This window comes from Hemibagrus wyckioides, linkage group LG17 (genome assembly GCF_019097595.1).
Source record: "Hemibagrus wyckioides isolate EC202008001 linkage group LG17, SWU_Hwy_1.0, whole genome shotgun sequence".
NCBI classification, from domain to species: domain Eukaryota; kingdom Metazoa; phylum Chordata; class Actinopteri; order Siluriformes; family Bagridae; genus Hemibagrus; species Hemibagrus wyckioides.
In genome coordinates this window covers 24,756,057-24,770,418 of record NC_080726.1, presented here as the reverse complement: position 1 = coordinate 24,770,418, position 14,362 = coordinate 24,756,057, and the positions used below count along the sequence as shown (strand labels likewise).

Below are 14,362 nucleotides of genomic sequence, written 5' to 3'. Positions count from 1 at the left end.
TTGTTTTTGTGTTGTCTTTTTGTACCTACTGTTTTTGCAGTGTATTGTCTTTGCACTGTTTGCACCTAGTTGCACGCTTTGCACTTTGCACTATGTGGCTAGGACAAAAACATTGGTCTTAGCTCTGTTTTTTCTTTATGTTGTATGTTTCTGTAGCACCAGGGTTCTGGAGAAACATTGTTTCATTTCACTATGTACTGAGTCAGCTATGTGGTTGAAATGACAATAAAGCTTCTTGAATCTTGAAATTTGAAATGGCCTCTTTTGACAATAATAACACTGCTAAACATGCCCACTGCATATTTATTCCCACTTCATTTAACATGCAAGAAGAAATAACAGCTCAACATTAAAAAGGTATTAGCACAGGTAACTCAAAACTGACATTTAATCAAGTTAGAAAGTTTTAGACTTCATTAAGGTCTCTAATTAAAAACTAATTGAGATTTCAAGCAAAGTCTTCTTAATTTAACATTAAGCAGTGATGGGTAGTAAGTGACCTTCATCACAATTTTAAATTGAGTTAGGGAATAGGTCCCATAAACTCACTCATTTTGTTTTGTCATAAACTTTATAGTGAGAAAATCATATAACTTACTAATTGATGCTAAACTGAAATTTAAACGAACTTATGTGTCAAATTAAGAACTATCCCTAATTTATTCAAATAAATGAAGTAAATGCTTTATGTACAAGATGAATTTAAAACTTCAGATCAACTTAAAAGATTTCATTTTTATAAATTAAATTTCAGAAATAATATACAGTAAAAATGTGTCTGAAGATTCTCAGTCCAGGTGTGGTTATCTGGAAGTTGAGTCATGTCAGTTGGACTTATTTCTAGTTAGATTAAAATGTTTCACTACCCATCCTAGCAGCTTCTTCAGAATGAGGGAAGTTGGCAGGATTCTACAAATTTGTATCCTCAAGGATCCTCCTGTCCCTGGATAGCCTCGTTAAGGGAACAAGGAGAAGGTGATAGGTGTAAGGTGTAAGGTGAAGGTGATCAGGATGTAGCGACCCCAGAGAAGGAGAGTCGGGAGAGAGTGTATTGAAGTATTAGGAGTAATGATCAGAGAATGAGAGAGTGGTCCTTAAGTGTGGCTTCCCTGGTGGACCTGTGAAGATTAGATTAGATTCAACTTTATTGTCACTGCACATGTGGGTACAAGGCAACGAAATACAGTTAGCATCTAACCAGAAGTGCATTTCGCAGTGCAAATAATTAGCATATATAATAAGTATATAACAATAAATAATTTGCATATATAAGCAATATACAAAAATATGTAAATAATTTGCATATATAACAGTATACAGAGGGAGGTAAATGAGCAAATGATTGTAGTGGTGCAATAAAGAAGGTATTGTATACCATAATTAAATATGTAAACAGTATACAGAGGAGTTATGTACAATGAGTGCAATGATTTAGATGTCTTGACCTTGAAAAATAGGAAACAATACACTGTCTCCCTACTCATCTTCTCGCATGTCCTGATCCCATCCCACCCTGTTCCACGCCATTTTCATATAATAAAAGAACTAAAAGTGAATGTAATTTTAGAAATAAAATGTGTATTTATCTGATACATTTTTATTCAATACCACAATAAACCACACAAATTGACCACTTTCATCTGTTCCACTTAGTATTTCATTGTTTTCAAGCCATTTCTGTATTTCCTTGCTTTTTGTCCATCAGTAGATACATATCAGGATGGAGAGGGGGCTGGCTCAAGTCATCTTACCCTCACAGGTAGACTTAGCTATGGCTGGTCTCTGTTTGATTAACTACAATGAATTGGAGTTGTGGGATTAGATTGGATTTCATCACTCTGGTCCTTGTGATGTCATTTTGCTACTATTAGTCTATACTGCGCTCAGAGTCTCTGCATCTGTGTACAGAAATCTAAATATACAGTAGCTTTCTGATTAGCATTTAGAGCAGATCTGCTCCTACAGTCAGGAATATATTATCTTCATATCATAATATAATAATGAAGGGCTTCTTCTGACATTCACCTGGTCACACATTATTTAGCTTTAGATGTTGAATATTTTATTCTTTACTTAGATTTATTTTAAAATTAGACATGGATTATTGTTTGTGTTAAAAAAAAACTATTATGCCCCCTAGTTTTTCACAAAGGAGAGCACACAAATGTGGTGTCATTTTGCTAATGAGTCTAGACTTGTCTATAATAAATCTACATTTGAGAGTAGCCAAACATGCATTAATTCTATAGAGCACAATAAAATGTACATATTACATTTTAAAAATAAAAAAAGAGAGAAAATAGGGCAAATGAATAAACAAGCATATAGATAGATATAAATATCAACATTTATATGGAAGTGTTTTCCTTTAAACAAAATAAGATTACATGCAGACCCATCAAATATAAATTTTGCTTTTGCATACTGTAAGAAAAATAAAACGATGAGGGCGTCGAAGATCTTAATGTAGAAGTTTATTGCAGCATCACAGTGACAAAATACATGAAGTACTTTGGGTTCATCGGAGTCAAAAAGAACGCAGGACAAATCTTGCTCAAACCTTTTATACAGTGTTTTCCGTGTGTAATTTAAATGAGTTTCACTTTAAATGTAAATTAGTGTAAGAACTGAGTATTCCCCAAATGGCTGGATGATAATGTCGTCTAGCCGGATGTCCTTCAATGGTCATCACGGCCACGTCCACCTTGGCTAGGTATTGTTCTAAGTGTTATCACCCAAATGGTCGAGCAATATTAAATGGTAATCACGGTCACGTGTCAGCCGGGGTTTGATTGTGCTTCCGACACAAGCAGGGGCGTCGCTAGGGCTATTCATTCGGGGCTCGAGCCCCGGATGATTTTAATCTAGCCCCGAATGTTTTATCCCGAATTTTGCCCCCGGAGTGTAGAGGAATTAATGAAATGTTGATTATTTTAGTTGAGCACTGTTGCCGTTTACTGTACACGATTTTGAGTGACATCTCACTCCCCACACACACCAAAATACCGCGAGTGTGCGCGCTGGAATATGCGCTAGAACCGCTCTACACCTATCGGTCTGCGCAGCGCCGCTTTCACACCACGTGACTAAAATACTTTACAGCCATTGAACGGGAGAGCAATAAAAATGTCAGAACACACCATTTTAGTATTCAGATGATAGTCCCACTTTTAATTTTTAATGTTAACACAGTTGATAAAAGTAGGCTAACAAATGTATGTCACAAAGGAGGCCCACTGTCTCTGATTCTGAAAACCCCTGATATATAGGACCCTTTGGAATATTATTCCATACCCAAGATGTACAAAAGCCTTAAATTCTATAAGTATAAAGATAGATCTAAAGAAAATATAAACTGTTAAAGCACTAAGACTTTACAGTCTGAACTTCATGACTTTCTATTATTCCACTAATGCAGTATTTAAGTTAAAATAGTGTTCGCTCTCATCTCGCAGCACCTGCAGCAGACTCCCGCAAACATCCGTCCACCCATCACGCGTGTTGCTCGCCCACGGTGCTCCACGAACTGATAACCCTTCCGGCATTACTCACAACGTTACACCTTCACACAGCCACAGACCACCACGCTGTATACAGAGCACTCCTTACTGGAAACGCTGGCGCATCTCTCCTCCCCTCCTCTCCTCCTCCTCCTCCTCCCCTCCTCCTCCGCCTCCTCCCCCTCCCTCCCCTCCCCTCTCCTCCTCCTCCGCCTCTCCTCCTCCCCCCCCCCTCCCCTCCCCTCCCCTCCCCTCTCCTCCTCCTCCGCCTCTCCTCCTCCTCCCCTCCCCCCCCCCCCCCTCCCCTCCACACAGCATTGGTGTCATTCTGCTTGTCTGTGTTCACTACATGAGTTTCCAATTCAAGCAATATTATATTAAACTGAAATGGTAACTACACTAACTACAGTCTACATATTAGCCAGTGTGCTGCGACATGTAGTTCTACATCAAACTGTGGCTTCTTTGGGAACTTTTTCTTTGACAGACCAAAAATAAACACCATGTGAACATATTTTATTGGAAATGTTAGTTCCCAATATTCATTCATTGTTTTAGAACTCTTGTGTAAAAGTAATATCCCACCCCCAATTGTGTTGTTGTATTGAATATCATGGCTGGGATTACCAGCAACCTTATGACTACAGTATCATTGCTTAAATAGACACCTGACTATCACAGCCCTATGTGCTTGTCCAGTGTCCCATTCCAAATCTATGGGCATTAATATGGATTTACACCAGATGTTGGAGCACTGCTGTAGGAATGTCTGCCACAAAATTCTCTTAAATTGTTCAGTGGGGTTAAGGTCAGGGCTTGACACTTGATTTGCACACCTATTTCACAACATCCTTTATGCAGCTTGCTTTATGCACAGGAACATTGGCATGCTGGAACAGGTTTGGGCCTCATAGTTCTAATGAAGGGAAACCTTGCTGCTACAGCCAATAAAGGTATAATATATACAATTGGGTGCTTCCAGCTTTGTAGCAACATTTTGGGGAAGAATCACATATGGGTATGATGGTCAGGTGTCCACTTACTTCAATAACAGCCACCCCTATTTTACAAACCACCAGCTGCCAGTGCCTTCTGAGTATTTGTAGACACAAGGCCAAATAAATTGAGCTGTAAACCACATTCTTGCAGCATTTTCCTTGATAGCAACATGTATCAGTCATTACATTAACAAAAGGAAACATATTTGCACCTTATAATGCACCGGTTCACTTATCCCCTAATTGCATACATCTCATATATATATATATATATATATATATATATATATATATATATATACATACTACTCACAAAAAGTTAAGGATATTTGGGTTTTGGGTGAAATTTATGGAAAATGTAAAAAGTTCACACTACAGTGATATTATATCATGAAAGTAGGGCATTTAAGTAGAAGCATGCAATGGTGATTTCCTCATCTCAAACAAGTTATTGAAACAAAAGCCAACAACAGTGGAGGGTATACCACAACAAAAAATCTCAATGTCTCAATAATTTGTCATGTGCCCTTGACCATCAATTACAGCTTGACAACGACGTCTCATGCTGTTCACGAGTCGATTTATTGTCTGCTGAGGCATGGCATTCCTGATGCCTGTGCCTGGTGGTGTGGTCAGGTACCCTTGCAGGTTTCGAATGGTCTGACGTGACACTTAGGTGCCTCTCACCCCCTTAAATGTGCCTGGAGTTGAGTGGCATTCATTCATCCGGTTCTGCAGGGCACTGTTCACAATGAAGCGGTCATCAACGTGGGATGTGGCCACTTCTATGCCTTTCTGTGACTCTTCCAGTCTCTCTGTATCTCTGTCCCAACCTGCTGATGACACTCTGTGACACTCTAAGCTCAGTGGCCACTTCCCTCTGAGAACATCCTGTTTGAAGCCTCACAATGGTGAGGTTCTGTTGATCAATTGTTAGGTGTGGTCTTGATGTGAAAATGTGAACAGCATGATGAAGAGGACTGTTTAAATACCAATTCTAACTGAACCAGAAAATTTATTGGTGGATTCATGGATCAAACACCAGTTGTGAATTTTGCCATTAAGCACCTTGTTAGAGAACAGCAAGTTCTGCAAAAAGTACTGAAACACTGAACAGTTGGACATGTGCATTCAAAAGTGTAGAGAAGGTCAAATTAAGTTCACCTGTAAAGGTTATAGTGCATTTTAGGTGCATCCTGAAATTTCACCCGAAAGCTGAATATCCTTAACTTTTTGTGAGTAGTGTATATGTGTGTGTGTGTATACAGTATACAATAATAATATACAACATCCTTAAACATAATAAGCATAAAAATTAAATAAGCATACATTTCACTTTGACTATTAATTACTGTAACTGTTGTTCAGAGTATGAATGACCAGGGTGAATATATTGCTGTCAATTCAGTGTTCATTTTAATCTTATTTTTATACCTGTTAGGATATGTATTATAAATTCCACAATTTCTAAGCCCAGAAATACAAACAAAAGCCAGGGTATTGATCAATGCACAGAGCATCACCATTTAATAAAGCAATCAACAAGTATGTGCATTTTTAATATCAAACTGTATACTTCTGTAAACCAAAATTGTATTTTGTGTTATTATTATTTACAAACCCCATCTAAAAACATTGTCCTTCTCAGGACAATCTGACAACGTGAAAATTCACAGCACATGAGCACTGTTAAAGGATGCCTTGCTGCTGACTCTTTCCTGCTATTTTCTTGGAGCATTCCAGCAAAGCATTATGGATGTCTTTAGCACAAGATATCTGAGATTTGATCATACTGAGATACTGAGAGTAAGACAGGGACTCTGTTTGCACTGTGTCAGGTTTGGTTGCTGTAGGCACCAGGTTTGGAGAGTGTTTGGCACTGTCAATGCTCTGAGAGAGGCACTCATGAGCCAGGCGCTAAAAGACACAAAGGATAAGTCTGCTGAACTTCAGTGTACAATGAGAACACTCATTTCTTTTGCATTTTTACAATAATCTACTTTTATATTTGACATTCTGACAGTTTCTCACTGTAGACTGATCGTGATCGTTAATATACTTTACATTGCATGAAATTCTTATGAATGCAGTTTTGAGAATAATACTTTAAAACAGCTGTTTTATAAAGAAGACTCTATATTATAAACTCATTTATATTGCTTACCAAACAGAGTTCCAGTTGATCACAGAGGGCGTAAAACTCTTCTAAACTCTTGTCAAATCGCTGAACCGTGGAATCATTACTCTTTCTAAAATGGAAAAGAGGCGATAACTAAATAACTAATATAAGGCACACAGCTTGGCTTTAATACAGATGTGTTACATTAATGCAGAAAAGGGAGAAAATTAAGGCATGTATGAGAAACAGTAGCATTTTAATATTACGATGGAAATGGGTTTAAAAGAAAACAATCTTAACTGATCATTTCTTTATCATCTGATTACTCCCACACTGCCAAAGCAGTGGTAACTGTGTAAAAACGTCTCCACCTTTTAGAAGTCTTATAAAATTCGGGGGGAAAAAATGATGCTTACTGTATTCTAATGCATACTAAGTGCATACAGGGAGAGAAAACAAAGCTGCACAGGCAGTAACCTGGTCTCAGGATCGAACCAGGGAACTTGGGGGTCTGAGGTGTCAATGCGCGCCCCCCATGACACCGTGACACCACCTTATGTCACATTGTTAGCAGATAACATAATAAAGCTAGATTTATTTTAACTTTTCATAGTGGCAATTTATTATGTGATATTTATCAGCCTTGGCTGGGGTTAAATCTAGAAATCAGAAGCTACAGAAGAAACATTTTAAATAACTAAGGATGGGTGAGGAAACTCTAATGCAAAGTGAAGCCCGCCTTCTGTGGCTGAGAAAAACTTCATAAGAGCAAGCAATGACAGAAAGACGAAATATGATGAGCTGGGTTTCACTTGTGCCATAAGAAGTTAACAGACTGTCACAAATGATGAGTTGAAGAAATGAACATCAACACAACAACCACTGATGGACTTTTAAGACTTCACAAACTCACTGTCCTCAACCACTTACCTTGGAGAGAGTGGCTTTTCTGCCCTCACTGCACTAAAATGAAGTACAGACAGACTTCATGTTCAGAACAGCTTTTCAATAAAACCTGGAGACATCAACCTCCAACCTCTTTATTCATCACTATGTTCACACCCTGACCGCAAATTCCTGACATTTATATTTGTCAATAATGAAGACAATATTTTTCATTTTTCAACTTTAAATGGGTACAAATACAAGGGGGTGCAAAGGGATCTGAAAACTTTGGGAAGTAGTTCATGACTGAAAAAAATCTGAACCGACCTAGACTGAACTAGACCGACATAAACATTACCCAGTTATCTGAATTATATCCCAAAGACGTCCAGCAGGTGTGGACTAGAACATGCAGTACTCCACTTCGGGAACAATATGTATTAAATGTACATTGTTTATATTAAAGTTAAAACCGATTCATACTTACATTCCGTTATCAATTGCAGTATTGTGTGAAAAATTTTGCGAAGCGATTGCCATTACATTCTGAAACAAAGGTTCAAAGGGAAATCAGTCGAAAGAGATTAATGTGCTTTTATACAAATCTCTGTTTTAAAAGAAAAGTGCTCTAACGAATGTAGTTTAGATAACAAACAAAAGCAGACCTGTAAACTCTCTTTTAATTGCGGAATCAGCATTTTAAACCTGTGAACTGGGTCGAAATCCTGCTGCTGGTTGAGCTGCTGCTGCTGCTGCTGCTGTGGAGGAGGAGGAGGCTGCTGAAGGACCGCCTGGGGGTTTGCTGCAGGAGGCTGTGGTTGAGACATTACTGTAAAGAAAAACACTTCAGTCTTCACAGATATTCACTTTACAGATCTTTTCATCGTCTTTTCCTCTCGTTATTGTTGTTGGTCTTCTTCCTCTTCCTCTTCCTCTTCTTCTTCGAGTTAGGCCCGCTGGTACACCATTACTCAGTAGTACTCCCTACTGGACGATTGTACAATGACGTGTAATTTAACAGGACTTGAACATAAACCTAATATTTTAGGTCATCTCTACATTTTCATTTTAGTCATTTAACCTCTACACATTAATGTCCCATGTTACTAGCCTTCTACATCACTCTGGTCCTTGTCATGTCGCTTTGATTTGATTAGTATTTACTCTAATCAGAATCTCTACATCTATAGAAATAGCTTTCTGATTAGTATTTGGAGAATATCTGCTCTTACTATCAGGAACACATTATACACTCTTCATATCATGGTGTCATAAAGAAGGGCTTCCTTCTGTAGCTTTAGGTGCTGACTATCTTATTGTTTACTTAGATGTAGCTTAGCTTCAAAGTAGCTATGAAGTATTGTTTGTGTTAAAAACTATTATGCCCCCTCTCTCTCTTTTTTTTTACTGAGTAAAGCACACAAATTAACATCGTCCATCTGTTCCACTTACTATTTCATTCTTTTCAAACTATTTCTCCCTTTTTTTAAACAAATCGCTTATTTTGTCATTCACTTGGTCAAACATTATGTAGCTTTAATGTGATATCTATATAGCTTTTTATATATACAATACTTATTAATTCATGTACTTATTGTACATGTATACAATAATTTTATGAACAATTTTATAATTTAATAAACAATTTTATGCATCTTTATGTTCTTTATATTATTTTATATATATATATATATATATATATATATATATATATATATATATATATATATATATATATATATAATTTTATAAATAATATTGTTATTTTATATATATATATATAAATATATATATATATATATATATATATATATATATATATATATATATATATATATATATAAAATAACATAAAGAACATAAAGATGCATAAAATAACATAAAGAACGGGGAGAATTCCAGTTAACACAAGATAATTGGCTGTTCTAACTGATTCTACTCCTGACATGTAATACTCCTCCTAGTACTTATAAAGAAGATATAAATAAATAATGTCGTTAAGTCTTAAAGCATAATGCGCATGCGTGGACCAAATCCGGCAGGGGACGGATCGGGTAAAAACAGTAGCACACTAGTTCTCTAAATGGTGCACAGCTCTGAAGCTGGAGAAAATAACCCCTGACCCGGATATATACAGTCTCCACGTGTTGTGTCTGTGAAAGCAGGTTGAATGTTGGAGTCTTAGCGACTGACATGGTTGCTATTATGAGTGAATAATTAACAGGAATATTTTATTTTATTCTGTTTAAAGATCAGCTCATTATACCCAAGATTTTCACTGCCAGTAAATTTAGGTAAGACAGTAGGTGATTATGTGTCTAGCTGTAGCATGTACCGCAGTCAGTAGCTATGTTGGCTATCTACAAAAGTGCAGTGTTGGATTAATGTTATTCTCGGAGTCGCTGAATTATTGTATTTGTGTCCAGGGTGCTGGTGTTATCACTAACATGTTTGCAGAGGAAGAATGGACCGATAGCGTGGCCGTTAATGACCAGGTCCACTCTGTAGTGAAGGCTGAGCCTCTTTCGGGGAAGGTAGTTTTCTCGCATGTTAAACATTACAAGTGTTTTATTCCTATTTCTATTGTGCCACAAAATTTTGTAGCTGAAGCTCTTTAGACCTTGTCCATAAAGTTTTTGCTTGACTGTGGTGTGTCTTACCATTATTGTCTCTTAATAAACATATCTATAATTATTTGTCTTTATTTCACCCGCTAAATAGCACAAGTCCATCAGCAGGCATTGTCTGAAGCGAACTCTCCAGACCTTAGGTTCAGCCCCAGACTGGGAGTTTATAAAACCATCTGTTGGTAGTGATGAGGACACTGAAGAAGTGCCTGTACACCTTTCAAAGAAAAAGAAGCAAAGGTGCAAAAAACAGAAGAAAACCTCTGGTGCAGGAATTGAAGGAGACATGGGCAAGGAAACAGATGTACTGCAGAAACCTGCGAAGAAGCAACAAGTGAAGCCTAAAATGGACACGGCCAACACCGAAAGAAGTAGAATCCCAGCAGATTAGACATTGTCCATTTTGTCTTGTTATCTTTTAATTACAATTATCTCATATTTTGCAGATTCTAAAAATTTGCACAAAGCAGTAGAAGATTCTGATGATAAAAGATTGAGCCGGCAACAGTGGAAGAATAAAATGAAGAACAGGAAACGGTGCAAGAATAAATTCCTTCTCAATTCAGCTGCAGTCGCAGATCTTAAATTGGAGGAAGATGTGAGGGAGGCACAGGTCTTCACAACGACAGAGAAAATGCAGGAGGAGGAGGATGATGATGATGATGATTCGTCACTTTGGAGAATGGCATCAGTGGAGAAGAATGATAATGCATCCTTGAATACGAACACACACAAAAAAGCCCAGGCTGTTACAAAAAAAGTAAAGAAAGACACCCATCAATTAACGCCTTCAAAACCAGTTAGTGATGGGTTGAAAACAAATGCACATAATCAGTCTGAAAAACAAAGACCTATTAAAGTGGATAAAAAGTCTTGGCTCCAGGCTAATAAATTGCGCAGTTTGCTAAACGTCCATTCCACTGAAAGTGATGAGAAACTAAGTGATCCAAATCTCGAACAGGAAAAAGAACTGTTGGAAAAAGACGATGAAGGTCAAATGGACCGCTCCAGTGCTTTAAGGTCCCGGATGGAGAAGCGGTTAGAATCGGCCCGATTCCGCTACATTAATGAGCTGCTTTACACGACAACAAGTGGTGAGGCCAAACGTATGTTTAAGCAGGACCCTGATGCCATCAGGATTTATCATAGAGGCTACACTGAACAAGTGAAGCACTGGCCTGCAAATCCAGTGGATTCCATCATTTCTTATATTCGGCAAAGGTGAGAGAATTGCAGTTGTTCTCTGGGGCAATTGAAACATGGTCTTTGACTTTTTTTTCTTTCCTTTTTCTTAGTGGTGAAAATCACAACCCACCAATAACACAGTTCTAATGTTTTTAGTTATTAGCTCATTTGATTGGTCACTTGAATGATTTTCACTTTACATTCATTCAAAAGAGGCTTTGAAATGCCTTACCTTTATGGCATTTGGCAGATGCCCTGATCCAGAGCAACTTTATCTATTTTGTACTACTGAGCAGTTAAGGGTCTTGCTCAGGGACCCAACAGTGCCAGCTTGGTGGTCCTGGGATTTTAACTAGCAACCTTCTGATCAGCAGTCCGACACCTTAACCACTGAGATGTCCAACATCTTATCCATTCAGATGTCAGTTTGAATCTAATGACACATTTTTCCGTTTTGGGGGAAGTTCAAGGAAGTTTTTGAGTTTATAGAATTTTGTTAATGTGTGTCCTGATAATGCTTATTTTACTATATTATTTTTCTTAATTGTGAAACACTGGTTAACACTGTTGTGTATATATACAGTTGTACTCTTGGAGAATGTTTGCATTGTGTTACTACTTTTAACCCATAACACTTGTGCCTACTGAACAAAGTGCTTAAACACCTGATAATCCTTTTTGTTTGTAATTGTCAGATCGTCATCTTTGGTGATAGCAGACTTTGGATGTGGAGACTGTAAGATTGCACAGAGTGTGAAGAACAAAGTGCACTGCTTTGATTTGGCTCCTGTTTGTGACCTCGTCACTGCCTGTGATATGGCTAATGTAAGTTTTTCAATCAGACACTATTATGTCACATCAGGCTTTCAGATGCTGACTTTCCTTTGTCACTGTCATCTATTTAACATTATATTGGCATTATAACAGTCACTGGCTTATAGGATGTATTCAAAAACATAAAGCAATGGATTTACCACCACTTTATAAAAACCTTTCTAGTAGTTAAAGGGTTGCATAGATTAGTTCAATGATGCATTCACTTGTAATATTTATCCAAGTAATTAAAGTTTAGTATTTGACAATAATATATAGTCTGGGCATAGCAATCATTTGTGATTTATGTAATGCATCAGTTTGTAAGGTGTAGGATTAAATGTCTGCGTATTGTTGATGAATTAAATGAATGTGGCTACCTCACTTTCCTGGTAGCCTTTCAGTAAATTTACTTGAAGAACTAAATCATCCTTAGATTTGAACCAGTACGTAGTAAAACGTGTCATTTATTAAAATAAAAATATCTTTTGTGAATCTATTTTGGAGAAGAAACTCCCTAATCTCTGCAGCCATTGTATTTGGAATATGTCCTTGTCAGGTTTGAATATTATGGCTGATTGTTGTATACAGTGCTGTGCAGTCTGGAATTTAAATTATAATTCTATGTAAAAGACAAATCATTTTAAGACATTTTCATTCTGAAATTTTACTGTTAATCTAAGGGAGACAAAGAACCGGTCTCAGCATGGTCATAATGGGCTTAATTGTTTTCAGAGATCAACGATCAAACTATTTAGAGCTATAAATCTCAGAAAGCCATATATTAGACTTTGTAGACAATGTGACAGGACTTGGCTGCCAACTTTGCATAAGTGTATTGTGCTGTCTCATATTATGCAGAAAAGGTATTCCTCTATCACTACCTAATTCAGTGTTTTGTTCATTGTGGTATTTGATTGAATTGGGTTCCAGAGGATGTTATAATTTATCTGATCACGTGCTTATGTTTATTCTTTCTATCTGTACAGGTGCCACTTGGTGACTCCACAGTGGATATTGCAGTCTTTTGTCTCTCACTTATGGGGACCAACCTTGCAGACTTTTTGGCTGAGGCAAACAGAGTTCTGGTGATGGGGTAATTTGTGCTTTGATGCCTTTTACAGTTAAAAAACTTCCCTGGCTTCCATTTCTGTAGTTATTAATGCTGACACTGGCACATTATTCAGAATCACCCAGAAACAACTACAAATATAAAATGAGATGTGATGAGATGTACCTTTATTAATCCACTGTGGGGGAGATGTAAGAAAGTTTTGGTTTGAATCAGGTCATCAAGTGCGGGTGCCTCTATGTACTTTGTAGTGCTTTCCCTGGAACAAAGTAACTTTATTAATTAATTTTATTAATTTTTTATTTGTTATAGAGGCGTCCTCAAAATTGCAGAAGTCGCCAGCAGGTTTGATAATCTACGCCAGTTCATTGGAGCCTTATCTAATCTGGGCTTTAAGGTAGTCAGTAAGGTAAGATGAAGATAAACATGCACATTCCAAAACATGTATATATTAATGGCAGTGAAATATACAGTATGTCCAAACAGTTAGTTACATAATGGTGATGCTTTTTGTGGAGGTTTTATAAATATACATTCCATTTAAAATGCTAATGTTTAATAAACAGCAGACTAGACAATATATTTTCCTTTAATGCACACAGGATTTAGGAATGGCCAAGTTCTGGATTACTAATTTAGTCCAACATAGCTAATTTAGTTTTAATTAAATAGGAACTAAATCCCAACTTTTTAATTTTTAAAAATATCTTTAAAAAAAACTAACATTTTGTAAGCTAGTAAAAGCAATACATCTAATTTAAAGACTCACATAACGATAAAAACATACAAAGAAATGTATAAAAAATACAATAAACTGTTATAAACTGAGCTCAATGACTTACTGAGTATGAAGAGTTTAAGTATTTGTATATCTACAACCAATGCTGTCTAAACATCTGAAATTGCCCTGTTTGTACACTTGTATGTAAAAAAGATGTTACTTTTTTTTTTTTTTTTAATAAATCTTTATTTGTATCTTTGCGAAATATATCATATGTTATTTTCTGTATCTAGGACACTGACAACAGCCACTTCTACTCCTTTGAGTTTCTGAAGACACACAATGTTCCAAAAGATGTAAAGAAAATAAGGCTTGAACTCAAGCCTTGTTTGTACAAGAAACGGTAGATGCGTTGATAACAACATTGCAAGGAGGTAAAACC

At 36.8% G+C, this 14,362-nt stretch overlaps 2 protein-coding genes across 3 annotated transcripts; one reads left to right on the top strand and one right to left on the bottom strand.

Annotated features, from left to right (window-relative positions):
- Positions 1-3,995: 3,995 nt before the first annotated feature.
- Positions 3,996-8,468, bottom strand: med29 (mediator complex subunit 29). Of its 2 annotated transcripts, XM_058413664.1 has the most exons (5): positions 8,168-8,468; positions 7,990-8,048; positions 7,548-7,580; positions 6,663-6,747; positions 3,996-6,415 (listed from the first exon to the last, which is right to left on the bottom strand). In XM_058413664.1, the coding sequence occupies exons 1-5, from the start codon at positions 8,327-8,329 to the stop codon at positions 6,188-6,190; spliced, it is 567 nt and encodes a 188-aa protein (XP_058269647.1). In that variant the 5' UTR covers positions 8,330-8,468; the 3' UTR covers positions 3,996-6,187. The 2 variants fall into 2 exon arrangements, with proteins under 2 accessions (XP_058269647.1, XP_058269648.1); XM_058413665.1 differs by lacking the exon at positions 7,548-7,580 and having other exon boundaries at positions 8,168-8,466.
- A 1,158-nt stretch (positions 8,469-9,626) lies between these two features.
- Positions 9,627-14,353, top strand: rrp8 (ribosomal RNA processing 8). Its single transcript, XM_058413663.1, has 8 exons — positions 9,627-9,796; positions 9,929-10,036; positions 10,224-10,500; positions 10,576-11,350; positions 12,010-12,139; positions 13,117-13,223; positions 13,512-13,608; positions 14,214-14,353. The coding sequence occupies exons 2-8, from the start codon at positions 9,950-9,952 to the stop codon at positions 14,325-14,327; spliced, it is 1,587 nt and encodes a 528-aa protein (XP_058269646.1). The 5' UTR covers positions 9,627-9,796; positions 9,929-9,949; the 3' UTR covers positions 14,328-14,353.
- The last annotated feature ends 9 nt before the right edge of the window (positions 14,354-14,362 follow it).